The following is a 26,821-nucleotide window of genomic DNA, read 5'->3' as shown; positions in this document are numbered from 1 at the left end:
TAATAGCAACAGATTGGTGGCATTATTCATTTGGTTAGGTAAATGCTGAAATTTCCACCAAGCTTCTTACATCTAATGGAGATCCAAAACTTGCCTTGCAGTGGTATAAGCTTTCGTAATGGGAACACCTCTTTGTGTCAACATGTCTCATTAAGTTATAAAGACTTTCAGCTATTTGATTTTACTCATAAAGTTAGTGGGATTCACGATTTCTTTCTTGTTCTTTAAAAAGGGAATTGTTCTAGTATCCTAACAGGCAGTGAATCATGTTTAATTATGGAAAAATATATAACCATTTACAGTGGGATTCTTATATTGTAAAGAGCTGCTTTGCCATAAAAGCTTTTGGGACTTGAATTAATTATACATTTTTAAAAGGGGAGGAGGGGCACAAAAATAATTTGAAACCTTTGCAATAATTCCCTTAACCCCCATCTCATACTTCGGGTCAGTCTGTTCCAGACAAACCCATCAGCATAGCCCAGACTGTGCTCAAGTGCAGAGTAAAAAAAACAACAACATTTGACAAAGGATCCAGCAGTCTAGAATGCAACACAGATGCAGAAAGCTCAGCCAAAACCCAAACTATGATATGAGTTCTTACAACTCTGCATTTTTTTATTTCTGTCCCCCTCCTCGGCTGTCTCGAGGACTAGGGACATTCCTAGAACTCTGTCCTCACTGTCTGCGTCAAGGCAGCTGCTGAGGATGCTGGGACACTGTTTGTAAACACTCAAACCACGTGCACGCAACCACATGGAGAGTCATCCTCCTGACCTAAACCTCCCCACTTGGTAAGCTGGGCTTTTGCTGCAAAGGAGCCAAATCCTTTCCCAACACGTTGTGACTTACAGTAGCTCACGCCAGGACACTGGAACACAATCTTGGACAGCTGATGCATTATTGGAAAGGAGATTAGGCAGAAGAGTTGTTTAAACTTTAGCCATTGAAATGTGAGTTTAAGGACAGGGTAGCTTTTGTAGAGTGCTGAAGATGTTCTTTATACAGCTGCAAAAATTCAACTTAAACCTTTAAACTTCCCCTCCCCTGCGTATACACCTGGTAAAACCAATATTCCTATGCTGGGAAAACAGGTGGAATATATTTGAGGTAAGAGGTAATGCTGTAGAACATGTGAAGATTATTTCATGTTGTCTAAATTGCATCATAGTATTTAATCAGAGCGCAGATGGTACTGCCCTATACCTGGGGAAGACACTTCCAAGAGGTATTTGATTATTGAGCTATTCTTGGTTATCTTAGCTATCTAAACACTCACCTGCTCACTTCTTTGAAACTGTCTGTTGTGGTTTAACAAAACTTTGTACTTGATTAGGCTTAAAATGCTGAATTTTCCTTTCTTGCTGAACTTGAGCATTGAACAAGCCTATTTCATTCCACACCACAACAGAAATGCCTCCTCTATTTAACATTTTATTTTTGTTTTAGTAAGAGGAAAAACACACACACAAGGAATTAGGTCAAATACTGCAACCCTTTATTTGTCTGTAAGAATAATCCTTCTGGGATTTCTTGCTATATGTATACTACAAGGCAACAACACTCCAACTTGGAATCCCCACCTCCACAGAAAACTTTGCTTTTTAAAGACAGCCTCAATTTTGTTCAGGTTACTAAGATGATTCAGCATTCTGGAAGGTGTTTTACAGAGATGAACAAGCCGGCTTGAAAAGACAGACAGGAATCTAAATCTTTATGCCTTTTATTTGTTAAACTGTTTTTCAAAGCATGGCAATTGTCTTTAAAGTGACCTCAGATTTAAAATTCTTTATTGTGAAAAACTAGTAGAAAACTTTTTTTGATCCACCTCTAAGTTAGGACTTATTTTTTTCTTAATTTCAAGAACAGTGTGAGATACATGAGTAAAATTAGTTAGCTGTTCTTTCTATTTCTCAGACCTTGTTTTTCTCTACCTTCTTCCTCCCTGCTACGTAATGCAAGGCACATTCCCAGTATTTTAATCCAAACAACCTTTTTGGGTCAGTCATCAGCTGTCCTTGGGATTAGTCCAGTTGATGCTGGAGGGTCAGAATTTTATTCCTTTAACCCCATCATCTCTGCATCCACTCATTGAGCAGTTTCTTGGCAAAATGAGTGATTTTCCATATATATATATACACATAGATACAGATTTTTTTTTTAAGCAAACTTATCTACCCTAAGGTAAGGCAGAAGTGATTTTTTTCAATGGGTGACTGAGAGGATGATTACTCACGGTACTTTCCATTTGTAAAGCTTTATTATCTAGGATTATTGGGACCAGGTACGCAAAAATTGAACATGTAAGCAGTGATGATGTAGTAGCAACCGGAACTATGGCAACTTGTTAGTAGTTACTTGTTCAGTGTTCAAAAGCTTATTTCTGCTGCAGAATGTCACTAAATGAGTAAGATGGTACTCACTGCCTTATGAAGTAAGGGATGGGAATAATGCTGCAAGTGTGATTGATTCATACAATTCTCTTTTTGGCTTTCAGCCATGATGCAGTCATATGCTTTATCTCTGTCAGACTACAGCTTTTTTTTTTTTTTTTTTTTAATAATGAATCATAGTACATCCCACTCCATTTCAGAACCAGCACATTGCCTTTCAAAATGATGTCACAACTCTTAATGCTGCTGGCTGACTGCCTTAACAGCAATCAGAGTGCTGGACTAAATAAATACTGTATATTATTTGCCAAAATAATTTGTGGTTGTGTTCTCCAGCACAGTTTCCAAGATAACCACCGACTCTACTTGAAACTTGGCAACTTTGTTCTACCACTTTCAAGTTCCAGTTGTGAAGCTTGCTTACAGATGCTGCTACCATGCCTAGAGCTACTGTGCAGCAGCCCAGTGAGAGAGGCAGAGGGGTCACTCTCTGTGACCAGCCAAATTTGACAGCTCTTCTGTAATTCCACCTTGACAAATTGTCAGCTTTTCGAAAAGGACCTTACTTGGCTCTTGTAGAAACACAAAATACATCTTCCACTTGGAACTAAATGGAACAGGGATTTAAAGTCACTGCTTAGGCACACTGATAAAAACACTACTGTCCATGCAACTTAGGAGTGAAGCACTCCCTGTAAACCTGACCAGAGTCAGTAACGTTAATTCAACCTGACCTTCATGTTTTTTCGAGCAGCAGATTTGTTCCAAAATACGGTTAGGGTTTTTTTCCCCCTTTTCTTTAGGGCTATTTGGCTCTTGTTAATATTTAAGAGAACACTGTGGAGGACACAGGCCAGCAGCATCTGAAGTGCTTGGGCAAGAAGGAACAATCCCATCCAACTTTGGCAGCTGAAATGTCAATTCCAGCAGCAGCTACAAGTTCTCCCAATTCCACATGCAAAAGCCAAAACTTTTACCCAGTGCAGCACTGGTACCAACAAGAGACCTTGGAAATCTGTCCATCATAATAACTCAATAACTCTGCAACAAGCGCTCATTTCTTGTTCTTTAAACAATGCTGACATACCAAAGTCTAAGACCATGTGCATGATACAAAAACAATATCAGTTTTTCTGGCTAAAAGCCACCACAATGAATCACGACAATGCCAAAGTTCTCATTAAAAACCTTACTACCAACAGTGATAGTTCTGTAGATTCAGGTGCCTTAGTGTCTCCTGTTCAGCCTTGTCTTCTTTTGAAGATTTGTTCGGAATGGGCAATACAAAACCACTTTCCGAGGTTCCCTGGATGCATTCACAAAGGAGTTTTTATGCCACTTCCCAAAATGTAACAACTCTTTCCACTGAAAGATGACTTTTGAGTTCTTCATTTCACATTAACAGCAGTTTAGTACCACCACCAAAACACTGTTGTTTTCCACAGCTTTGCATTTCCTTTTTTCCCCTCCTCCCCTCACCCTGGCTTCTAGATTTAAATGTTTTCTGACTTCACTGGCAGGGGTCATTCTAAGCTTTCCAAGAGAGAGACAAAATACTGCCTAACAGAGATTTTTTTCCATTGGTTCCAAATGGTGATTTTCTGCGGGATAAAATCCAAGGTGGGCACATTGTTTCAGAGAGTTAACAGCAGCAGCCAGATCCTGCTGTAACTCCAGTTTAGACATGACTATTGATCACTGACATCTCCCTGTTGAGTATCTTCGGCAACCACGTCCTGTTTTGTACTTTGCAGCCTCCAAAGTGCTACAGTGGAATACACACGCCGATACACAAGTGAATGTGTGACTGCACTCACCCCCCGCTGCAGTAAATCAACCTGCCATTAACACGCGAATGGAACGGCCTCATTAGCCGACAAACAACACCCACTGACCTGCTTTCACTAGGGACACTGTTATCTGCTCATCTCTGAAACTCTTCAACTTCACATTGAAAGGAAGAAGAAGAAAAGAAAATGATGCTGAACATATATTCGGAGCTGCCGATCACTGCTCAAAGCCTGCACATTGGCACGCCGCTCATCATGGAAAGCAAATCTTGTGATGAGATCTTAGGCTGCAGCGTTTCGATGAAAGCACGCTAGACCGCATCACTTTTCCCTTCACCTCATTCCGAAAAGGAAAATTACCTAGCAGAAAAGAGTCTGCTGAATTTCCAACACTCAGACCGCGAGCCGAAAAGCCTCCTTTTAACTCTGGGCAAGAGAATCAGTGCTGGTGTCTAAGGGGGTGATTTTACTCCGATAAACGCCGCGATGCGAGCGAGCGAGCGCACACTGCCGCGCGTCCGACTCAGGCGCGGCGAGGTTGTTGCTCTTGTCTGTCATCTGGCGGGGAACGAGCCTGACCTCGCCGAAAGCGTTCTTTTAGGGGAGCATGCTCGGGAAAGTGATTCTCCTTTTCATCCCGTGGCCACATTGTGCCCCGACGGCGGGGTTTAGCAACGCGGGCGAAACACGCGTGTGGACCATTGCACGGAAAACGGGAGGCCTCGCTCCGAGCCCCCGCCTCGCCTGCACGCACTTCTCCCTCCCGAGACCCCGGCACCGCGCTCCGCTTGCCGCCCCCTCGCCCTCCCCGGCCCCGCAAGCCCCCGCCTCTCCCCCTCTCCCCGGGCTGCGCCCGCCTTTGTGTCCGCCGGGACCCGGGGAGCGGCACAAAGCCGGGGCGCCTCCGGCCGCCGTGCCCCGTCCGCAGACAAAGGCGCGGGGAGGGGCGGCGAGGCGAAGCCCGGGTCCGGCCCCGCGAGGAGGGGGCGGCGGCGCCCCGGCCGCCCCTGTCAATCAGCCATGTTGGGGGACCCACGGCGGCGCCCCCTCCTCGCCGACCCCCGGCGGCGCGACGCGGCGCTGCCCCGCGACACCTCCCGGCGGTGCCGGGCGGGGAAGGCGTCCGGCGCGGGGATCCCGCTCTGACCTCTGCCGCGTCCCTCAGCCTCGCCGACATCCAGCACGCACAGCCCGGGCGCCGCGCTCCCCGCTCCTACAGCGCCGCCATCTTGCTTCCTTCTGCTCCTTGGCGAGCGCGGCCGGGCCCCCGCATCAATATGCGCGCGGCGCCCTGACGTCGGCGCCCGCCCCGCGCACCGCCCCGCGCGCGCGGCACGGCTCCCCCCGGTCCCCCGCAGCGCGCAGCGCGGGGGCGCCCCCAGCACCGTCACCGGCGCCGTCCCCGTTCCCGACCGCGCGGGGCTTTTTTCCCGGCTGCTGACGCTCTTTCGGCCTTTTGGGGATTCCCACCCCCGCCCTCTTGCACCCCTCCGCCTTTTCTGCTTTCGCCGGTGGGTTCGCGGGACGCGGCGGGGCGGAGGGTACCGCCCTTCATGCGCCAGCCCCCGTGGGACACCCCCCGTGCCGCATCCGTCCCGTCCCCGGGGGCCGGCGGCACTTTCCCACGGCCCCGGGAGCCCGTCTGCTGTGCGGCGAGCTGCTCTCCCCCGGTCGCGGCGGGAGGCTTGGGGGTGCAGCTCGGTAGTGCGCGGTGGCCGGCTGGCAGAGTAAAAGAAAAGCCAAGACAGAAAAGTGTGTGTGTGGAGGGGGGGAATCTACAAAATCCCCTCAGGCTTCCCCAAAATGAAGCCCTGTGCCCGCAGACCCCGGGCTGCCAGCGGGGATTGCTCAGCGCGGGGTGCGCTGGACGCTCGTTCCCGGGAGCGCCCGCAGCCCCGCGGCTCGGTGCGGGACGAGCGGGACCAGCGGCACCGTTCCCAAACTACGGGCTCGGGGCTCGCCGCAGGACAAACGGTGTCGTGCCCGCGACAGCTGGAGCCGCAGAAGGAGGTTTGGCTGCCGGTCCCAGCCCCGGAAGCGGAGGTTGGTGCCCCCCGAGCCTGCCAGCCCCCGCCGGCGGGGACAGCTCCCCGCTGCCATCCCCTCCGTGCGCCGCTCGCCGCCTTTCACCGGCGGAGCCGGAGCCCTTCCAGCTGGGCAGCTGCGGGGAGCAGAAGTATGCAAAATCTCCTCTCTGAAAACCGGCGCTGGGCTTTCACACCGCCGAAACACGGCCCGGAGTCCCGAGCGCCGGACGGAGCCCGGGGCCGCACCCTCCAGCGGGTCCCTCCACTTACCACTGCGCCAAGTAGAGCAGCCCACAGGCTGCTTTCCTTCCGCTGGTCCGGGGCAAGTGCGGGGCCCGGGAGGATTTTAGGAGAGCATTAGCTTTCCAGACAGGTCCTCTCCCCCTCTCCAGGGGGTGCCAGGAGAAGGTCTACAAGCACTGCGTTCATCAGTGGTACCCAAGAGATGCTGAATCCGCATCTGTCCCCTGCCTGGCAAAGGCAGGCCGGTGAAAAAGGGCTTCGGCAAGATGACAAATCTGGTGCATTTGATGCAGATCAGAGTGATTTCTAGGAAGTTCAGGTCATCACTGAGTAATTTGTTTTTCATATCACAGGCTGTACGCTGAGTTTTGGTTTTACTTTAATTTCTGTGAAACATTTCAGAAATACACTAGAAATAAAAGTTTGCCCTTACAACTTGCTAAAATAGCTGCTTTGCGAGGCAGCTCGTTCTCCCTTTGGAAAGGTGCTGGGCTGGCTAGCCCTATCCTGTAGGAAAGTGCCTGGGGTTTCTGACAAAGACCTTTGTGTTTACTTCTCCAGAGCTGACTTCAGCAGCATTTCGTGCAGACTAAATCTGTGCAAATAGACGCAGGTCTCTCTCTTCTTGGAAAACTAAATTATGCAAAAAATGGTTAAGGTCTGCCTCAATTGTGCCGTTTTTTGTGCTTTCACAGCACTTGCTTGATTTCCAGCAGGCTTTAATAAGCATTTAAAACCCTTTTAGGTTTGCCTGTTTTATTAAAGCCTGGGGTTGCTTTATCCCCTGGTGTGGCACATCCAGCTGATATGACAAGGAATGAACATGTTCAGCCTCTCAGTGGGTTCCAAGCACTGTCTCGTCCCTAAACTGCTCTAAGGATGCTGCAGACACCTCCATCCTCTGCACCCTTGTTCTGCCCAACCAGGGCTCGGTGCTGACGGTTTGGCGGGGCCTCTCTCTGTGCTTTTCTCCAGCAATTTGCATTGTGCTGGGAGAGCCGACCCTCCTTTGCATGGCTCAGATCCCTCCCGTGCCTGTGAGCCCTTTGTGGCTGGAAAAGGCAGGTGGCTGGTTTTGGCAGGACGCTGCTGCATCGGAGCAAAGACCTATCTTCCCTTTGCATGAGCAAGCAGCTGCAAACCTGAGTGAGTGGGTAAAATGAAAAAAAAAAAAAAAAAAAAACCCTTTAACAACCACCAAACCCAAAAGCCACAAGCAGGAGTTTGAAACTGAGCTGGGATTCTTTTTTCTGACTGTGCTTCTGTGCTGAAGATAAGGGACCACTCATGCATGTTTTACCTGCACATATGAATGTGAGAAACGCGTGCATTTTTTAAATGCTTCCTGACATAGGTGTGGTTCCCTTCCCTATTCTTTGCTCTCTCTCACTCTCTCTCTCTTTCAACTTTACTGCCCTAATGACAGCCTGTTGTAATCACGAGGCTCAGTAAACTCAGGAGCAGTCCTGCTGAACCAGCAATACTGTCTTGCCTCCCGGAGCACAAGGCACATTTACCGAGCCTCCCCTGTGCTGCCAGCTTGTGCTCAGCTATCTCGACCTACAAGTGACCCGGTGCCATCCTGCTACATCTTGGCAAACCAGGATCTTTTGGTTTCCAAGACAATGGCTTTCTGTTGAGCATACCCCTGTCAAATATAGTGTGCTCTACAATGCATGTTACTTGGTAATTGTTAGCAGCCTGATGGGAGGGACATGAACCTAAATTCTCCCTTGGAGTAGTTCTGTTTGCTTCAATGTATTTATTGAATGAGACATTTTGACCCATTTTGCTTTGCCGTGTGAGAAGTCCCATAAACCCCCCCCACACACACACTTTTCAGCCTTAAAGAGTTGGGGGCAAAAAGTCTTTTACCCATCAAACATGGCATCCCCTGACTTAAGTTGTATGCATTCCTCAAAGTAAGTACCTGCTGTAAGAAACAGATGTGCAGTTTCTTTGGAAGTGTGCTGAAATGCACTTAGCTCAAACAATGTTCTGGAGCTGTTTCTAGAACTATCCCAGCCACACCATTTTTCATGGGCAAAACCACAGGTGAAAAGCATCCTGCAATGAGAGCATTTGTGTGTACGTGTGTAATTGCACACAATTAATCCAGCAGTTTCAAAGAGTGTGGGCCTTGCCCTTCTGCTAGAGGAAAACTTTCTCACTGGTAAGGATGCTGGGGGGGCCAGGACAAGAGTTGCAGCCAGATTCCTGCTGCAGTGAGCAAACCTGACAGACTTACTGAGGGAATGTAATGTACGTGGCCTCCTCAAAGTCCCAAATGAAACATCCAGAGAGATGTACAGTGCAGACAATATTTCATCCTGTACCCCGCATTGCAGAATAAGTGGGTTTGTATTAGCTACCCACTTCACATAGCTTGCAGGGACAAATTGAACTCTGACTTTGAATTTCTATGCAATAACCAGTACAGAGCCACAACTCAATTGTTTCTACTGAGACTTCAACTTTTCGTGTTGTTTTTATTCATATTGTCTTGCCCCCATAATAAAGTGTGAACAGCTGTGTGAGGTGAGAGGGAAGAAATTTGCTAGATATCCCATTTCACCTCCTCAAGCAAACCTCTGGGGCCCAGAGAACTGTCTGCTGTTATGTCATGGGCCTGCAGAAAATCTCTTGTGTCCTTCCTCCACACAGACATTTGTCTCTGTCATGAGGGACACTGATTTCTCGTGGGCCCATGTCTGGATCACAGCAGCATCCACCAGAAGCCCTAGAGGGACAAGGTAAGGGAAAGGCAACAGGACCAGTTCAGTGAGCTGTTGTTTTGCTTTGGTTTATACTTTCAGCAGGGCTTTTTCAGGTCCTGAGACATCAGCTCATCCATGAGCTTGCGAGTCCAGCCTCAGAGCTGAGGGATCACACTGATGCTGGGGCTGCAGCCATGCCAGCAGGCAGCGGGAGGTGGCCCTGCCAGACTCATGTTGATGACAGGATGCCACCTCACTTTTTTCCCCCAAATTCATCAAAGATCATTATTTGTCATGTCTTTGCATTCCTACCCTGCACAGGAGGGGACTTTTCCAGGACTGCAGAGATGAGTTGTTGCAGAGGAGACACATAGGAGTTTTGTTTGTCTGTTTGGGAGCAAGGTGCCCAGTGGCTGGGATGCCTGCAGGGACACTGGGATGAGTTGTCTGCCCAGTGCTGTCATTCTGTTGGTGGGAGATGTGTGTTTCCTAAGAGCTGTAGATGGCTCAGCTTTTAAACCCTTGGCTTTTGCCAGTGGGTGTAGATGTCTTTGTGCTGCTCTTCAGTGTTTATGGCTCTAAGGTGACTGTAGCCTTGTGATTGCTAAGGCATTTATGGCTGGAAAGCCTGAATTTTGGCACCCTAGACATCTGCTAGGGGCAATTCCTGCCCTCAAGATCATGGTTGGGATTAATGCCCTGGGGAAGGGAAGCCCCTGGCAGAGGAGAAGGGATAAGGGAGGCTTAAACAGAGGTGAAGCAGGAGGACCCTTTCTGAAGGTACAGCTTGTCCTTTTGGGATCCCAAGCTTGCTCTCTCATCATTGTAGGAGTAAAATCTTGAATCTTCTGTGCAAAAGAATCAGAAGCTCTACTGAGGGGTTGTAGGGAAAGCGTGGGCTGAGGGATGGACAACCAGGTCTGTGGATACTCCTGAGCTGACTTTGTTGACTTCTGGTAATAGCCTTCCAAGAAAAGGCCAGAAGCTGACCTGCAAAGAAAGAGCAGCAGTGTGATACTGATCCTAGAAGCAGCTGAGTTGGTGACATTCAGGATCAAAATCAATTCTTCCTGCTCTGCTCATCCCCCTCCCCAGCCTGCCAGCATTGCTCATTTGTGTTCACTCCTGGACTGCAGCACCTTTGGGAAAGGCAGCAAAGCTGGGAAAACAAGTGCATCAACCTAGTAGCACAGACCAACACATGCAGGGGGACAGGAGCAGAGTGCATGGTTGCTCTTCCCCAAAACACTTCCCTGTGAGCAAGGATGGCAGCTGGTCTCACTCCATCAGTCAGGCTTGCTGTGGAATGTTCTCCCACAGGCAAATGCCTGTCACAGCAAAGTATGGTGAGCTGTGCTGTTTCTGTCGAGTGCATTACCCAGCCATCAGGTGACTCGAAGCTACACCATCAGTCAGTCCAGCTCTGGGGGGGAAAACTGTGCTTTTAACCCTCCTCAGAACCGTTGTGCAATGATGTGCAACCAGGACTGCTGCACTTGTGTCAGGTTCTCTGTGTGACAATATGCATCTCTCTCACTGAATTTCTGGGCTACAGCAACATTTGGTAGCTGTATCCATCCATTCTCTGATTGTTGGAGGAATTAAAATCCTTTGATAACCCCTGAACTGTGAGCATTTTGCAGCTGCATGAACAGCTTAGGGCTTCAGTGGATTGGGCAGGAAAGGCATGCTACAGCTGCCAAATCCTTTACTTGTTTTTTCCCCCTGCCTACTCTCCTTATCTTCAAAGCCTTCCACAGCCTTGTGGGTGGGTTCCTGGTGTGGATCCTTACGTGCTGCCCATGGGCTCTGCTGTACTGCTCAGCATCACCTCGCTTGCTGGCAGCTCTTGCCCTGTGGCTCCACAGCAGGGTTAAGGGAGCAGGCAGGCGGAGGAGGCCATGGAGTCTCCTGTGGGCTCCTCCTGGTCTCTGCTGGTGACAGTGATGGAACGGCATCTCTTGCATATGATGAGCCCTGAGTAGCAGTGTGAGAAGAGCCTGTGTGAAGCAGGGTGCAGGAGGCTTTTGCAGGAGTTTGGTGCTTCTGTTGCTGGAAATCAGTAGTGTTCATTCTGCCTTCTCAGCGTGACCAAAAAGTGTCCCAGTTTGAACAGTGGCTTGTTTTCAAGGGCTTCTCTCTCATCTGTCCCTGTACATGACTTTTGCTTGACTACAAATTGAACAGGATGGACGGAAGGCTAAATTCCTACAGCTGCTGGGCCCTGAGAGGGGCTTGGTGTCTTTTCCCCCTGAAAACTGACTTCATATTCCTCAGAGCATCATGGTAGAAAATGAGGAAGTGACTGAGCACTGATCTCCTGAAACCACATTTTCAAATTAGGTGTCTGAAAAGAGTCTCCCTGTGTCTCTAGCACTGAGGAAAGGTATCTCTGTTCCAGGTGAGCTTGATGTCCCCTAGTGACACTAATGACAGTCTCAGTAATCAGTACTGGTCCCTTTCAGTTAGATATTTCCCAATGTATATATTTTAACATACAGCTTTAGGTATCAGGAATTTGGTAATTTTCTACAGCTCATCTCTCAATTAGGAAGGAAGAGGTTTTGCTGTTAACTGAGAGAAGTCAAGGATATGTGCCACTTCTTGCAGTGCAGCCTGTGATTTCCTGGCATGTAATGAAAGCTGGCTCCTAAGAGAGTCTTGCAAAGGGAAAGGTGCCAAGGGAAAACTAGAAGGGACTGATGAAACAGTTAAACAGGCTGATATACAGACACCTGGGATGTGATACAGCAAATGCTAGTCTTTGGAAGGAGCCTTAGCTGTGTGCCTGGGCAGGGGCTGTAACGTTGTATGACTCAAAGAGCTTTACTTTTTCATTTTTAATCATTAGTCATTTTAACAAGCTCAGTAGGACTTTACTTGTTGGTTGCCGTTCTCCCAGTGCATCCAGATGAAAAACCCAAACCTTATAACAGGGTTGCCATTGCTCTGTGACTCAAAAATTCTCAGCCCTTGAGCAGAAGTGTCGTGTTTGTTCATATCCTTAGTGCAGGCACAATTGCATCGAGTTAAATTCTGCTGAAATCAATTTTACCCTGTAAATAAAAGCTATATGCAAAGCTGACTGCTTTGCAGCATGCATTTAAGCAGCTAAATAGTGTTCCAAAGCAGTGTAAATGTGTGCGTGCTGGCGATCTCTGCAGTGTGGATTTTCTAATCTAGAAGCAATGTATAAAGAAGATAAATGTTGTAGCTGTCTTTGTCTCTTTTGATTTCCTTCTCTGGCAGAGCAGTTTATCTGTGGTCCTAGCTGAGCTGTCAGCTTGCTTTGAGTTTTTCTTACATGCCTAATACTGATTTAGGCAGGGAGTCAGCACCATATCTCCTCAGGGGCAAGACACCCAAGGAACACCCATTTGGACACAAAGTGGCAGTAGCCTAGGGTTATGCAGCTCAAGGAAGGAGCTGTGCATTCAATCCTTTTTCTTCAGGTGAAAGTGGGGATGTTATATACAGCTGCCCTTTTGCCCTTCTTCAAAAAGCTGATGAGAAGCTCTGCTGGAAGATGCGAACATACATCAGAGTCACAGTCGCTGCATAATGTTAAAAGGTACATTTTTATGTCAGGATTTGATGAGCAAGAAGAGTAGACTTCAGAGTTCAGCAGCTGTGAGGCACCAGCAGAAGCCCTTGCCACCCTGAGCTGCTTAAAAACCCCAAAATTCTCTCTTCTTTCAGCAAAAGGCAACTGCCTTCCTGGCTCATTGGGGCAGCTTTCACTATCACAAGGTCTCCTCTGTCATCCAAATGTGACAATGTGTGCCCCTTTCTGGCTGGCAGTGGGATGATGCAGGTGGGATTTGCTTTTGGTCACTGGCATCAGCAGGTACTTTGGGCAGGGCTGAGGGCCGGAGTCCAAAGCATGTTCAGTGGTCAGCCTTAAACTGGCAACATGCACCATTGCATGCAGCCACTGCCTCCAATATGGAATGCCACTGTCAAAATGAAAAATAGCTATACTGCTTCTTGGGGGTGGTAACCTACCCTGTCTTCTACTTCCCTTAGTAAGGTGTTGAGAGACAAGGAAAAGAATGATTTTATGAACCTGGTGAAAAGTTAAAAAAAATTATAGCTGTTGGGGTGATGTCTGCCTTGCTAATTCCATCTCTGAAAAATTAGGAGACATTAAAAAGTAACTGCTCTGATAGAAGAAGGTTATCTGTGGCCGAGGACTCTGACTGGCACATAGCCTGCAATGTACTTATCTTATTTCCTTCCACAAAAAACTGTGGATGAGCTCTCCACCTCTGTGGCAGGATCCTCGATTTTCTTCAGTACCAAGGGAGTGGGGATGCCACTGATTTGAGGTCCCTAAACTGAAGCACCTTAAGGGGCATGAATTTTAGAGGATATTTTATCTGGCATTTTTAGAAAATTCAATTGCTAGATGTTTTCAGGACATCTCAAATTAGAGACTCACTTTATGCAATTTTTATTTCCAGTCCTACTTTGCCTTACTCTTCCATTTGTAAATAAGAACACTAATACCCTTATCAGCAGAGGGATTTAGCAAAGATAAACAGATTTGGTTTTAATTCCTTCAGAAATCATGCCAGAAGTATAGAAAATAAACAGGAAGTATTTGGATATTTAGCACAGAAGCAAACCAGGATTTAACAGGCACCACAGAGACTCTGGGGGACAGATTACAGCTTGGAAAGACAGATATGGAAGGGCACCGCTGATTTAGGAAAACTAAGCAGAGAAAATGGGGGTTAAATTTTGCAACAAATACCAGGAAAGGCTGTTCTTCATCTGACATTTGTGGGGAATCAAGAGGAAGATTTATTGAATGACTTCAGAGACAGATAAAGAGGAAAGATGGGAGGGTGTAAAGAGGAGGGTTGTTACAGCCCTCTTGGTGGGAAGGGAGATGTTTAGGAAGGTGCAGCACAAGCAGCTGCTGAGCAGTCCCCTCCTGGGCAGTGATGGGCACCTGGCCCCTGCCCACAGGTCCCCAGGAGGGCAGAGGCTCAGCATCAGCAGAACAGGCTGCTCTGGAGCCAGCAGCCCAGTGGTACTGTGCAAGGGCAAAGTGTGCCCCACAGGGAAGTACCCTCTGGTGTTCACAGCTTGGTGAAGCTTTGCATGGAGAAATGCAGCCAGCTGGAGAGCTTCCAGGAATATATTAGATGAGGGAGTTCAGAGGTCATCTGCAGGAATGACAGCTTATACAGCAAAGCTCTCCCCCAAGCAGAAGGGTTTGGAGTTGCTGATTGGGATTTTGGCAGCTGTGAGGACATGGTAAGTCATCTGCTCCATGTTAAATCCTGTTAAAATGCTGAGCATCAACTTCCCTTCACATCCTCTGGAAATAAAGCAAGGAAAACCTGGGCTAATTGGCAGCAATATGCATCTATTGCCAGGACAGTAATTTCTGACTGTAAAGATTGTTCTGCACTTAAAGAAATTGCCTGAAGAAGATATTGCACCCAAAGCTCAGCTGGGGAGGCCTGTCAGGAAACATCCACACAGGCCAAGGATGGACCAGAAACGACCTACAGTCCTTCAGAGACCCATGTTTGCATCATGTTGTGGTTGGAGACCACACAGAAAATAAAATCTGGGTGCTTGGAGTAAGATAAATAGCAGAGGGGTGCCATTTGCTAGGCTGTCCACACTTAGGGAGTTACAGAACACATTGTCACAAGAGAAGGAGGGAGCACACCTTACATTACTCTTTGCTAGGATGCCAGGGGGTGGACTGAACCTAGAATCAGACAAAGACAATACAAAACACAATAGATGAGGGCTAAAGCTAGAGAAAGTCAGCCTGAAAGGTTCTCATTTTTAAGAGCAAGCGGCATTTTTTTCTTAAATTGTGGAATAATTTAACAGGGGAAGTGCCAGAGCCTTTCAATCAAGCATTTGTCTAAAAGACATGTCATGGTGCTTTAGCTGCTTACCTAAAGGCTGTGTTGTGTGAGAAGTCAGAAAAGATGATTGTGTGGTCCGGTTTAGTCAGTGGATCACACTTTTAAGCCATTTGTGCTGTTATTGTAACACAAACTGTTACTGTGGCACAAAAGCGTGACACAAACCTGAAGATGTCTGCCCTGTTGCTGGAGGTCTATGCAGGGAGCAGATGCCTGGCGTTCCAAAGTGAACAGATAAAATCAAGATGTCCCATGCGAAGAGTTGTAATGGTATTATTTTCACAGTCCTTTCGGGACTTTTGAAACCACAGATTGACAGAGGAGTCGAGAGGTGGCTGCTAGCCCACTAGGGAGCTTGTGAAGCTCCCACATGTATCCAGATTATCAAAGAAACTTCGTGGACGGTTGCTGTAGGGCTCCTGTGGCTTTGACTGTTTCAGCTGGCTGTGCTTCCCTGCTAGAGCTTGCCTTAATTTTCAAGCAGCAAAAAAAAAAAGGGGTGCTCCATCTGAGGGAGGTCAAGAGAGCAGCAAGTTTATGAAAAGGGCAGGACTCAAATTAATAAATGTGGGTGGGATGGAGATGGTGAGGTGCAGTTTTCTTTCACATCTAGTCACCCATGTTAATCTATCCTAATTGCATTAGAGAGAACCAACAGGCAGCAGAGCTGATGTTTGCTGAGGCTGATGTTTGTAACAGCTCTGGGCATCTGCTGGGAGATTTCACCAGGTCAGCTGCACTGAGGGCAAAGATGCCAATCCCAAGTGAAGGTAGACACTGCCTGTACATGTGCATGTGTGTCTGTACTAGATTAGTGACAGGGATGTAAACATATGTATGCATAAATGCTCTCAGGAAAGATAGCTTAAAAGTTTGATGAATATAATGCCCCTTCACTCCAGACTTAGGTGAGACCCACACTTTTCATGTTGAAAAACAAGCTCTTAATTTCACATTTGCTCCTCTTGCACTTTGAACATGATGTTTTTCTTAGCAGATAATATTTATCCTGTTCCCCCACAATGTGCTGGCTCTTTCAGACTGTTTTTCTCTGGCCAAGCTTTTGAGCAATGGATTGTGTCATTGAGGCTTCAGTGCAGGTCAGAGTCTGAGTCTCACTAAGGACAAACTTTCCTGAGGCAAGGAGAGCAAGATCTGGTCTGGAAGCTGAATGTCACCTAGAATTTATGGTTTTGGCATTTCAGTCCATTTAAACTCATTGATATATTTCTCCCAGCTCCATGGTTTTGCTACATGCAAATCAGCAGCAATGGGGAGGTAAAAATTCCCATCTGAAGCCTGCTCGTGGCATTGCTGTACCTGGCGTGTGTCACCTGTGTATGGAGGTGACAGCCTGATTTAATGATGCCTTCAAGCCCTTTTGGCCTGTACACACCTGTGGTGGGATCTGTGGGTGGGGAAGAGTGGAGAAGAGCAGCATGGGAGTGCAGAGACCTTGTGTGCATATTCAGTTGATCCAGCAGCTGCAAGGAATTTGCATTTTTAAACAATGCCCTCATTACCTGCCCCCTGTCTTGCTTTCCTGATTTGTCTTCTGTCTTTATGGCAGTGGTGAAGGCAGGGAGCTGCCCCTCAGCAGAGCACTGAGCTGGGTATGAAATGGAACGTGTAATGAAACCTGCCGGGTAAAGGGCTTGTTCTGAGCTCATCTTCTTCTCATCCTTCCTTCTTCTCATCCCTTTTCCCAGTCACCTTCCCAGTCCACCCTGTGGTCCCACAGAAAAACAGCAGCCCTTTCTTTCTGTAGGGAACTGGTTGGCATCCCCATCACCACAGCTCTAGCAGCATCCACAGAATGCAACCATGGAAAGCTTCTTTTTAAGGTATATCCCCCTCTCCCCAGGGCAGCTAAGAAAGCAAGGGGCCAGCATTCATCTTTTTTTCCTCATGCTGTAAAACCAGCCCTATTTTAAGGTATCACAAATTTTGGCTGGCCTAAGTGTGGGGAAAGCAGGATGCAGGATGCTGTCAGCGCTACTACCCAATGAAATGAGAAACAAACCTTGGTTTGTTCTGGGTGGGATGTTGCAGGCTGCTGAGGGTCTGGGGCTATTCCTCCTAATAGATTCATTGGTTGGTGTGTGGCTTTCAAGGTTATTCAGGTTTAAAAAAAAATTTCCCCCCACTTTTCCCCACTTAACTGTTGGACATTCCTTCTTCCAGTAGGTTTAGAAAAAAACACTCATAGTATGCCAGGCTTCATTCCCTGGGAAGCACTAAATGAGATTTAACAATTAACATCTACTTCCAAGCCACCCAAAAGGTGTTGACACTCTCCCTGCTGCTAGATGCTATAGGCACTGAGCTGTCTGCACGTGCTGATTTGCGTCACACGTGTCGCTGGCAGTCTCCTATGTGTTGGCCATCCCCACATGCCTGCTCTGTTTGGTGCCCCTTCCCTAGAGGTCAGGGCTTGGGACCTCTTTCCAAAGTACCTCTGTGCTGGTACACGATGAACCTCAAGGGCAGGGCAGCCTGAGGAGGGATAGGCACCAACTGGTGCAGCTCAGTGAGCAGCCAAACTCGCCTCCAAAGAGTGGAGAATTTTTTAATTTAAATGCACAGGCACTTTAAAGTCAGGGGAGCAATCTTAGTGACAGTGTGACCCACCCGGCCTGGGCTTTAACACACCAAATTGAAGAGAGCAACACAGCTCCCAGTTGCAACAGGGGCAATTTAAAAGTGGATTTCCCTAAAGAGAAGGGTAGCCCTAGGCAGCAGAAACCTCTTGTCTTCTCTTTGGTGCTTTTTGCAGGATTTCAATGGCATTAAATCCCTCTGAGTCCTGCAGGTGTGTTTTTTCTCCTGAGGTAATGGTGTTGGTTGAAAAATTACCTATAAAATGTCCATCCTTTGAGATTACAATCTGGGGAGTTGACTTTGTTTGTTAATTTTGTCGACATATTTATTTCACATTAAGGTGTGGAAAAATTATATTTAGAAGAAGGCAGCCACCAAGATAGACCATCAAGCCTTGATGGTCTCTTTCAGCTTTGAACAGAAAGTGTTGTTCTCTGCACTGCAAAGCCAGCCCAAATCAGCACACACAATTGTGAAGCATTAGCAGAGGCTGTGAATGCCAACAGTCCTAATATTAAGCCTTCTGCTGCTCTCCCTGGAATTGTCTGATTCGATTGCATCCTGTTGCACTTGCAATCTGCTTTCTGGTATCAGCTGATAGACTGGCAGACATTTAAATTGTCATTTACAAAAATCTGAGAGCACTTAGTTTGGGACATTTTGGGTTTTTCTCTGGCTTTTTTTCTTGTTCTGACAAAATGTTAGGGTTACCAGAGGACAGCCTGGGGAAGGGCTTGATCTTCCTTGGGGCTGAAGAGCAGCAGTTTGCTTTTGGGCTGGTATAGTCCACAGCAGGGACAGCTGAGAGGAAGGGTGAGCCTTGTTAGGTGTGGGAGATGTCAGTGTGCTGCTCCCACCTCCATCCTCATCCTCTGTCCCTGTCCCTTACTGGATTTATTTTCTGAGGAGACATGGGGGAAGGAGATGCCAGCATTCTGCAGCCCAGAGAGACACAAACCTCTTTGTGGAGTTTTGTGGTGCAAGGAGGCAGCATGAGGGACACAGGGGGAGCTAGGTCTCATCGAGCTGCGGTTTGGGCTTGGCACAAGGATAAACTTAATTCTTCCTTGGGACACTGAGGGGAAGAGAAATTGTTCTAATGTGAACAGGGAGATTCTTCCTCCTCAAACTGTTGCACTCCTCTTCCCCCTGGTACAAAACACGGGGGAACAGGGAGAGCCCCCTCTTGCCATCATACCCTCCTGCAATCCTGGCCCTCGGGGCCGCATCCCAGTGCTGCGGGAGGCACTCCCTGGGGGAACAGTGCTCCTCCCGAGCCTCCCACCCTCCTCCCCATCACCTCCGCCTTGCCCGGATGAAAGGCTCTTTGCAGGAGACACCTGGCAGCGCTGGCGGCCGCAGTCGCCTCTGTGTCTCATGGAAGATTTCCCTGCGCAAACTCTCCCGGCTGCCCGAGGTGAGACGCTGCGGCTGCCAGCGGCGCTGCTTGACGCCTGCCATTTCGGCATCCGCGGCTGAGAGACACCACCGGGGGTGCCAGCTCCTGGCACAGCCTGCGGTGGCATTAAACACTAATTCATTTACTCCGTTTAGCTACGGGCAAGGCATTTCCAGAGGATTTAAAATGTGCAGGGACATGAATTCCCCCTCCAGAGTGCTTATGTGTAAGGCTCTCATTTGCACAGTGGTGAAGGTGTCAGGAGGTTTCCCGCAGAATTTGGCTGGGATGCCGACCCTGAGGGCAGCTTTTGCATCCTTAGGTCTGCTACGTGGGAAGGATCTTTAGACGTGGAAAACCTTCTTACAAATGCTATCTGCCTGAATGGATTTGGGAGACTTTGTCCTGAGGGAGTATTTTCTAATTTTTTGTCGTGGCTCCATGAGATAATGAACTGTAACCATGTCCTGGCATATCTACCTGTATACAAATCATTACCTAGTGTGGGGAAAATCATTTGCCCAGCAAAGTTTAGCTTCTTGGTGCTGCTTTACATAACTAAATTCTATAAGCAACCTCATTTTTGTCTGTAATGAACCATAGTTGTCCTGTTGCCTGCCTCCTGAGAGAGGGCTGCACACATCCCCAGTCGAGGAGCGCCATCACATGTGCCTAAGCTGTGCTCAAGGGCTTGAGGGATGCTCCTTTGGTGAGCACATTTCCTCTGTGGAAGACACTTGTTTTGGACGGGTCTGGGAAGGCACAAGATGCAGACACATCCCAGCTGATGGCACATCCTTTGACCTACTTTCCACTGACATGTGAAAACCATCCTTCTTCATTCCTTCTGTTGCACGAGAGTAGGCTTGGCCTAGGGGCTGGTCCCCATGTGAGTGGTGGGAAGGAGAACTGCTGGGTGCTTTTGGGCAGTTTGGTTTAATCTCATCTGCCAAAAGCATTCTCAGGGGAGTCTGAGGAGAGAACGAGTGCCAGGCTTGCCTAATGGCTGCACTGCCAGGGAGAAACGTGCTAAAAATCCTCAGGCAAATGAAGGAAGCCTAGGAGAACCAAAGGATGTTTTGGTAGATGCTCTGAAGTGCTCCAGGGGCAAAGTTAGGACCACCAGTTGAACAGCAGGCTCGTGACTCCAAAATACAGCCTCAACATTCTCTTTTCAGGCTCTCTTGCTTCCTCACCCGGCTCTGCAAGGGACCAGACCAAAACACAGGAAAAGTGGCTGCTGTGCATCTCTCCCACCTCCCTTCCCATCTCCTCTTGGCTTTGTTGGGAAGGAGGGGTGCTGGTGGTGCTCTCCCTGCCACAGCTGAGCCTCCAGCTGCATGGGCAGCTGTGGGGACTGTACACCTGCCACTGTACCTAGAGGCCAAGTTTGTTCCTTGCCCCATCTGTTGGGGAGGAAATGGCTCCTGCCACAGAAAGGGGCTTCATAAGGGAGAGGCAAAGGGCCATTATGTCACTACCATCTCCCCTCCAAGGAAGCAGAGATCTCAGAAGCACCACCAAACACTTCCAGGGAATTTAATCCCCTACTCAGAGACCGCACAGGAGACAGTGACTGGACCAAGCCCTGCTGGCAAGGCTGGGATAAGAAGCTGCTTACATGCCCTGAGGAGAAACTCCTTTCCCTTTTTCAGGTGACAGGTTTATGATATGTGGCTGAAGGATGCTCAGTTTCTCAGAAGTCACAAACACCCCTCAGTGCCAATAGCTGCCAAATTATGTGTACTGTCCCGGGGCGTACAAATGACTGCATAGGCAGTCATGCATGTATACGTGCATGCATATGCAGATTTATATGCATGAACATATGCGTGTGTACAGCACGTGCACCCAAAGCTTTTATCAGTGAACAGGATCTGACTCAGTGCTACAGAGATGTCACACCATGGCACATGTTCCCCACCATCCCTGGCTCCCTCCCTCCCTCTCCCCTGGGGGCTTTAGGGGCATCTTCTCCAGTGTGGGGGTGCAGGGACTCAGCAGCAAAGCCTTTAGCACCAGCTGCTTCCCATGGTGCTGCTCTGAGTCAGCACAGGTGGCAGATGATTCATCTCTTGCATCAGTATGATGCTCATCTGCACAGTCTCAGGTTAGATGTGTTTTTTTTATATATTTTTTTTTTTTTTAATGGCAAGATGATTAATCTCCTTGTGCTGGTACTTCAAAAGCTTTAGCCCCAGGGGCACTGTCTTATGTGGTTGGTCTTCTAAAGAAAATTGTGCTACCACTTCCCTTTCTCTGTGCTAAGCTGCACTGTCTGGATTTTTGTACTTTGCTCCTTCCTTTCATGTTAAACTTATGGTTGGCTTGTTGTAGCATCCAGATAGCATTAGCTATCCAGGAGTGATAATTTTCCCTTCCACTTCATCCCTAATAATTTAGGAGGGCAGTGATTACCACAACATCCTCCAGTCTCACTCCTGCAGGACTTGGTATAAAGGTGGTGAAATGGTTTGGCTGAAAATGTCTTACACTACCAAAAAGGTCTCCCCAACTGCCTCTCCCTGGACTGAGTGGGCATGCCCCTCCTGAAGGAAACCAGAATGCCTATCCAGTATGGAAAAACACATATCAGCTTTTAGCAGCACAGAGATGAAACCCTTTAATTTGTCAGCCATGTTAGATATTGGTCCTCAGTTGTAATTGCTGGCTCCTGAAGTGGAGAGAAAGAGCTGCTGGAGGTAATGAGAGTGAGGAGCACAAGGGCTTTAAATTGAGTGTTTGCAAGTACCAGCTGCAGATGGACAAGAGGACATCAAAGAGCCATGAGGTCGGTCCAGACAGTGAGAGAGCTTTCAAAGTACAGATATATCTATCTAGAGGAAGGAAATAACCTTTCTTCCAGGAAGAAAATATCCCCGTGGATGTGGAAAAGAGGGACAGTGAAGGAGAAGGGGGAAGGTCCAGTCCCTGGCATGGATGCAGCAGAGACCATGTGGGTTTCTGGCTTTGATTTTGATTTTAGTGTTTCTTGAAAAATAGTAATAGTTTCTCAGAATACTCTGGCAGGTGTGAAGTATGCCCTCACCATGGATATGTTTTCACTGCTTGTGGTGTTCCCTCTGAAGTGGGCTGTAAAAAGCCTGCCTTTCTAATTGAATTTGTGTGTAGATGGAGAAGGTATAATCTAAGATAATTAATGCTAATTAATTATTGCATGGTCAAATGAGCAGGAAATGCATATAGAAGCTTGAAAAAAATTAATTATATGAAAATAGGATAATTGCTTGTGTGTTCAGATACACATTTATCTGAGCAAGCATATACTCAGCATTTTAAAAAGGGTTACTGTGGGACAAAAAAAAAAAGCTGTGAAGAGAATACATTTCCTAAAAGACTCCCTATTGCATATTAAGAAAACCCCAAAGCTAGCAAAAAATAGATGAAGTTAAGAAGAGGCTAGTTTCAGTATCACTTGCTTTTGAAAGGGAAAACATTGACATCACACAGCCTACTGCACTCTCACCATACAAATACACCTGGCCTCTGAATGTAGCCATTGCTTAAAAAAACCTCAAAAACCAGAAAAGGCTAAATTTTGGTAATTTGTCTCAGAGTGTGCAGCACTTTGTTTTGTAGGGAACTGCAGTGAAACTGGGGAAAGCAAGGTGAGAAGGCTGAGGGGTGAGTGGCTGAGACCCACGGGATGGGAGGGTACAGAGGCAAACTGATGTTTTTACATCTGCCACAGCTTGGCCCAAATACCCATTACAGCTGCTGCAGACAGAAGCTGGTTTCCTTACAAATACAAAAATACTTGCTTAGAAAGTCTCCAGAGCTATCAGGATCCAGGTTTCCTTCCCATATGTTTTTTTTTCCCTGTCAGCTCCCTGATTGTAGTGCATGATGAAATGCTCCTCCTTAGCAGCCAAGGCTGGGCTCAGAGCTGGTGGAGGCAGGCTGGGATGGTGGCTGCAGCCTGGGAAACTGGGGTTCCCTAAAGGGACCTGGGGGGTTCACCTCCCTCTCTCCACAGGCTCTTGGGCTTAGGTAGTACAGCGCTGCATTGCTAAGCAGGTGCATCACCTCCAGGGTTACTGGTGGGATGTGTGGGACAGTTTGTGATGGAAAATCTGTCCAGGGAGCATGAGATGGACTCCTGGGAGAGAGAGATTTAAAGCACAAACCTTTATTGCCAAAAATTCTCACTTTCTTCCTCCTCCTCCTCTTCCAAGGATTCTGATTTTAGATGGTCTATTGAAAAAGCAAGCTTGCCAAAGGTTTGCAAAAAGTTACTTTGTGGGAAACCTAATTTTTTCCTGTAAGTGTGTTTGATTCAGAAATTCATCCTAACTCTTGTCTGAAGACTTGCAGTGCCCAGACATGTTTATCTGCTTACACCTTTCCTCTGAGAAGAAGGTGGTAGGAAGATGACCAGAGCTTGGACCTTTCTCCACAGAAGAGCACCACAGTTTGCTGTTGGTGCACCTTAGTACCAACTTTCTATCATCTTTGGAGAAAAAGAAAGAAGGAGGAGCTGTCCTTGGAAATGGATAATGGACTCAGCATTTTCTGGGACCTGCTCTTGTCTGGAGGGCTGGAGGAGGAGCTCAGTGCTGCACCTAAAGACACAAGTCCTCAAAAATATCTAACAGCTGAATTTAGGTGTCTAAAAGGCTGCAGCAACACTGGTTCAGGATTCATTGAATATTTTATCCAGGCACAGGCATCAGGTTGGCTTCCAGGAAGTGGGTGGATGAAAGTGTGAGGGGGAGAGTGTGATTTGTATTAAATTAGAAATAATCAGTTAAGCCAATAGTGGTTCCAGGGAGCCCCAGCAGACCATTTCCAGTAATTGATTTTTTTGGGAGCCCCGCGGATAGACCTTTTCTTTTTTTTTATAATGGATCTGTCCCTGATGATTAACTAAGTAATTCCTTTATCAATTACATCCTCTCTGAAATGACAGTTTCATGGCTTAGAAGTTACTGGGAGCTGCTCTGGTCACCAAGTCTGTGCAGTTTACACTCCTGGGGAAGTCCCACCTCATCCCTCCAACATCCCCATCCCTCTCAGCTTCATCTGTCCCCACAGCTTGAGCCCCATGCTCTGCCCTCTGTGCTGCCCACTTGCACATGAGAATCTCCTGGCAACACTGTCAATGTGACATAGAGATGGCAAACAGCTCCCACCCTGGCCCTGGCACAAGGGCTGTGCCTGGTCTCTCATTGGGCACTGAAGCCTGCAGGACTGGAAAGGAGGTGCTGGAAGATGCAGGGGTGCAGGAATGCACAGGCATCTCATTTGTCACCTGGAACCTCAGCATTTGGTGACACTGGGGACACAGTGGTGCTGGGCAGTAGCTCAGGCAGGAGTAACTTGTCCTCCCTCAGCAGCCATAGGGTGGTGAGTGTTTGCAGTTGGAGGTGTGACCGCTCATGGAGGATGGGTCTCCACCTGCCTGTGGGACCAAACGTGACACAGATCGTCTGGATGTCTATGTTGTCCACTGGGATGCATTTTGGGCATCCCTAGGACATAACAGACACATTTCTGGTATTCTATTCTATTGTATTTAAAATTGCCTCCTAAACTCTAGTAGTTAGTAGGGCATGGTTAACCACTTTCACCCTTGAGTGGGAGCTGCATAGGCATACCTTTTCCCAGAAGAAAGTTGTAAACTTGAGGGGGTGTGATGGAGACAAGTCCCCGTGGCTACTGGCCAACAGCAAATGATTACAAACCAGCAGGGCACTCACTTCCTTCAGCTTCATATAAACCGGATAACTATCCTTTGGCTTCGGTATCATCTGTGCAGTGTTGGCTTGTCAAGTTGGCAGGAGCCTGTTCAGTCTAAGCAACAGGAAGTTTCCTCTGTGCATACTTAAAACTTTAATAATTTTTTATTGAATAAGTAGGATGAGAGCCAGGACATAGCAGAAATGTGAGGAGTTTCCCAGGTGACTTTCCAAAGTCTTTGAGATACTAGCAGGTCCAGCTCTAAAGTTATTAAAAGGAAAGAAAATCCTCTCTAAAGAGCTTTTGGCTATTCTTCTTGCTCTGTTTCCCTCCCTCATTTATCTGGCCAAATCTCTTCAATCTGCCTTTATTTAGTGAAGTTGAGGAAACATTTTTTTTTGATAAACTGAATCCTTCCTGAGTGATCTTGGTGGAAGAGATAGAAGAAGAGAATACAAATCACAGCACCATATTTATTCCTGACAATGGGAGCTGTTGCTGCTAGTCCCGAGACAAACAGATAAGTCCAGTAATTATAGATAAGTGCTTTTGTTTGATCTGTATAACAGTTTCTGCATTTTCAGGTAATTTCCCTTAGGCGTTCACAGGCAGGTGGGAAGCTCTTCTTATACAGTCTATATTTTAATCTATATTCAATTGACTTGTTTATGAGCAGACAAACAACTTTCTTCCATTTTTAGGACTAAGCCTTTTCCTGAGACTGTATATGAGCTGAAGTTATGACAGGATTTAATATCATACTTTCTGACTTCTGCCCTTTCCTCCAAGTAAGTCAGCAAATAAAATAAAATAAAATAAAATACCCAGTTGCTTCACTCTTGATTTTTCCCAGTAGCAAGAACTTCAAAATGCCCTGGCATGTTGCAGGGCCACCTTACAATACAGAAGCCAAAATCCCAGGTGAAGATTTGTCCTAAGCCTACTAGAAGTTATGAAAACTTCTCCAGAGAAGTGAGATTAGTGTGTGAATAACTTAAAGCATTCGTTTTCCTAGCCTTCAGATTCCTCTGAAAGCCCACTGGGATGTTTTCCAGAGGTCTGAACAGACTCAGAGGCGCTTTGCTAAATCCCATTTGCAAGCTCACACTCCGTCAGAACTTCAGGGCTGCTTGCAGACACACTGCCCTGGCCAGGAGGTTTGAAAGCGGACATGAGCTGAAGCCAGCTCCATCAGGGAGTGATGAAGCCAAGCATTTGCTATCCCACCTTCAGCTCCCTGAAACAAAGCCAAAGTGAGGGGGCAGGCTGGGCTGTTAGCAGGATGGCTCATGCAGGTGTTTAGAAAGTGCTTGCCTGTCTGAAATTGCCCCGCTCTGTTGGTGGCTTTAGGTGATTGAGAGAAGTTCCTGCTAAGGAAGGGTGTATTTTTTGATGTCTGAAGTGAATGCAATATTAGATTGCTTGTCAGTTTGACTGGTGATTGTTCTTTTAGTGGTGAAAGAGCAGCAATTTGAGAAGACCTAAAGCAAACTAGATGTGTTGAGCTTTGAATCTTGCTCCTCCTCCTCCACTCTTTCTGGTCCCAAGAGCAGTAGCCTTGTTCCAGTACAACAGGATTCACCGCTCCTACTTCGAGGCTCTGTTTGACCCTAACCCCAAAAGGAGTGGCCGGTGGGTCTGGCTGAAGAAGAGAGTAGGTAGGTGGCTTCCTTCTGGGTTTTTTTGCATCCAGCTGAATGCTGATGCTGGATGGACTGAATGGCAGTGCAGAAAAGCAATGAGAGTGTGGCCCAAGAATTATAGAATGGTTTGGGTTGGAAGTGAATGTGAAGATCCCCCTGTTCCAACCCTGCTCTCTGCCATGGGCAGAGAGGCCTTCCAGGTTGCTCAACACCCTGTCCAACATGAACTTGAACACTTCCAGGAATGGGGAAGAAATTTGCTTGCTCTGAGCAGTACCTTTGTGGCCTTGTGGCAGCTGCGTCCTGGTGAAGGACAGTCATCGTTTGGCAGTGAAAGAGCTCTTGTGGTCAAAGGAAACATCTCCCTTGGCAGTGCTGTGACCAAAAGCCACGTCTGAATGGATTCCAGCT

At 47.5% G+C, this 26,821-nt stretch overlaps 1 protein-coding gene across 1 annotated transcript in view; it reads right to left on the bottom strand.

Moving 5' to 3' along the window:
* TET2 (tet methylcytosine dioxygenase 2) overlaps nt 1-5,460 on the bottom strand; it is a 68,855-nt gene extending 63,395 nt beyond the window's left edge. Inside the window, 1 exon segment of the mRNA XM_030948430.1 lies at nt 5,331-5,460. Coding sequence (XP_030804290.1) covers nt 5,331-5,360 — 30 coding nt within the window. The 5' untranslated portion in view covers nt 5,361-5,460.
* Nucleotides 5,461-26,821: the final 21,361 nt, after the last annotated feature.

Source organism: Camarhynchus parvulus, chromosome 4, assembly GCF_901933205.1.
Source record: "Camarhynchus parvulus chromosome 4, STF_HiC, whole genome shotgun sequence".
Lineage (NCBI taxonomy): Eukaryota > Metazoa > Chordata > Aves > Passeriformes > Thraupidae > Camarhynchus > Camarhynchus parvulus.
The sequence above is the reverse complement of the archived record's forward strand: the minus strand, read 5'-3'. Positions and strand labels throughout refer to the sequence as shown.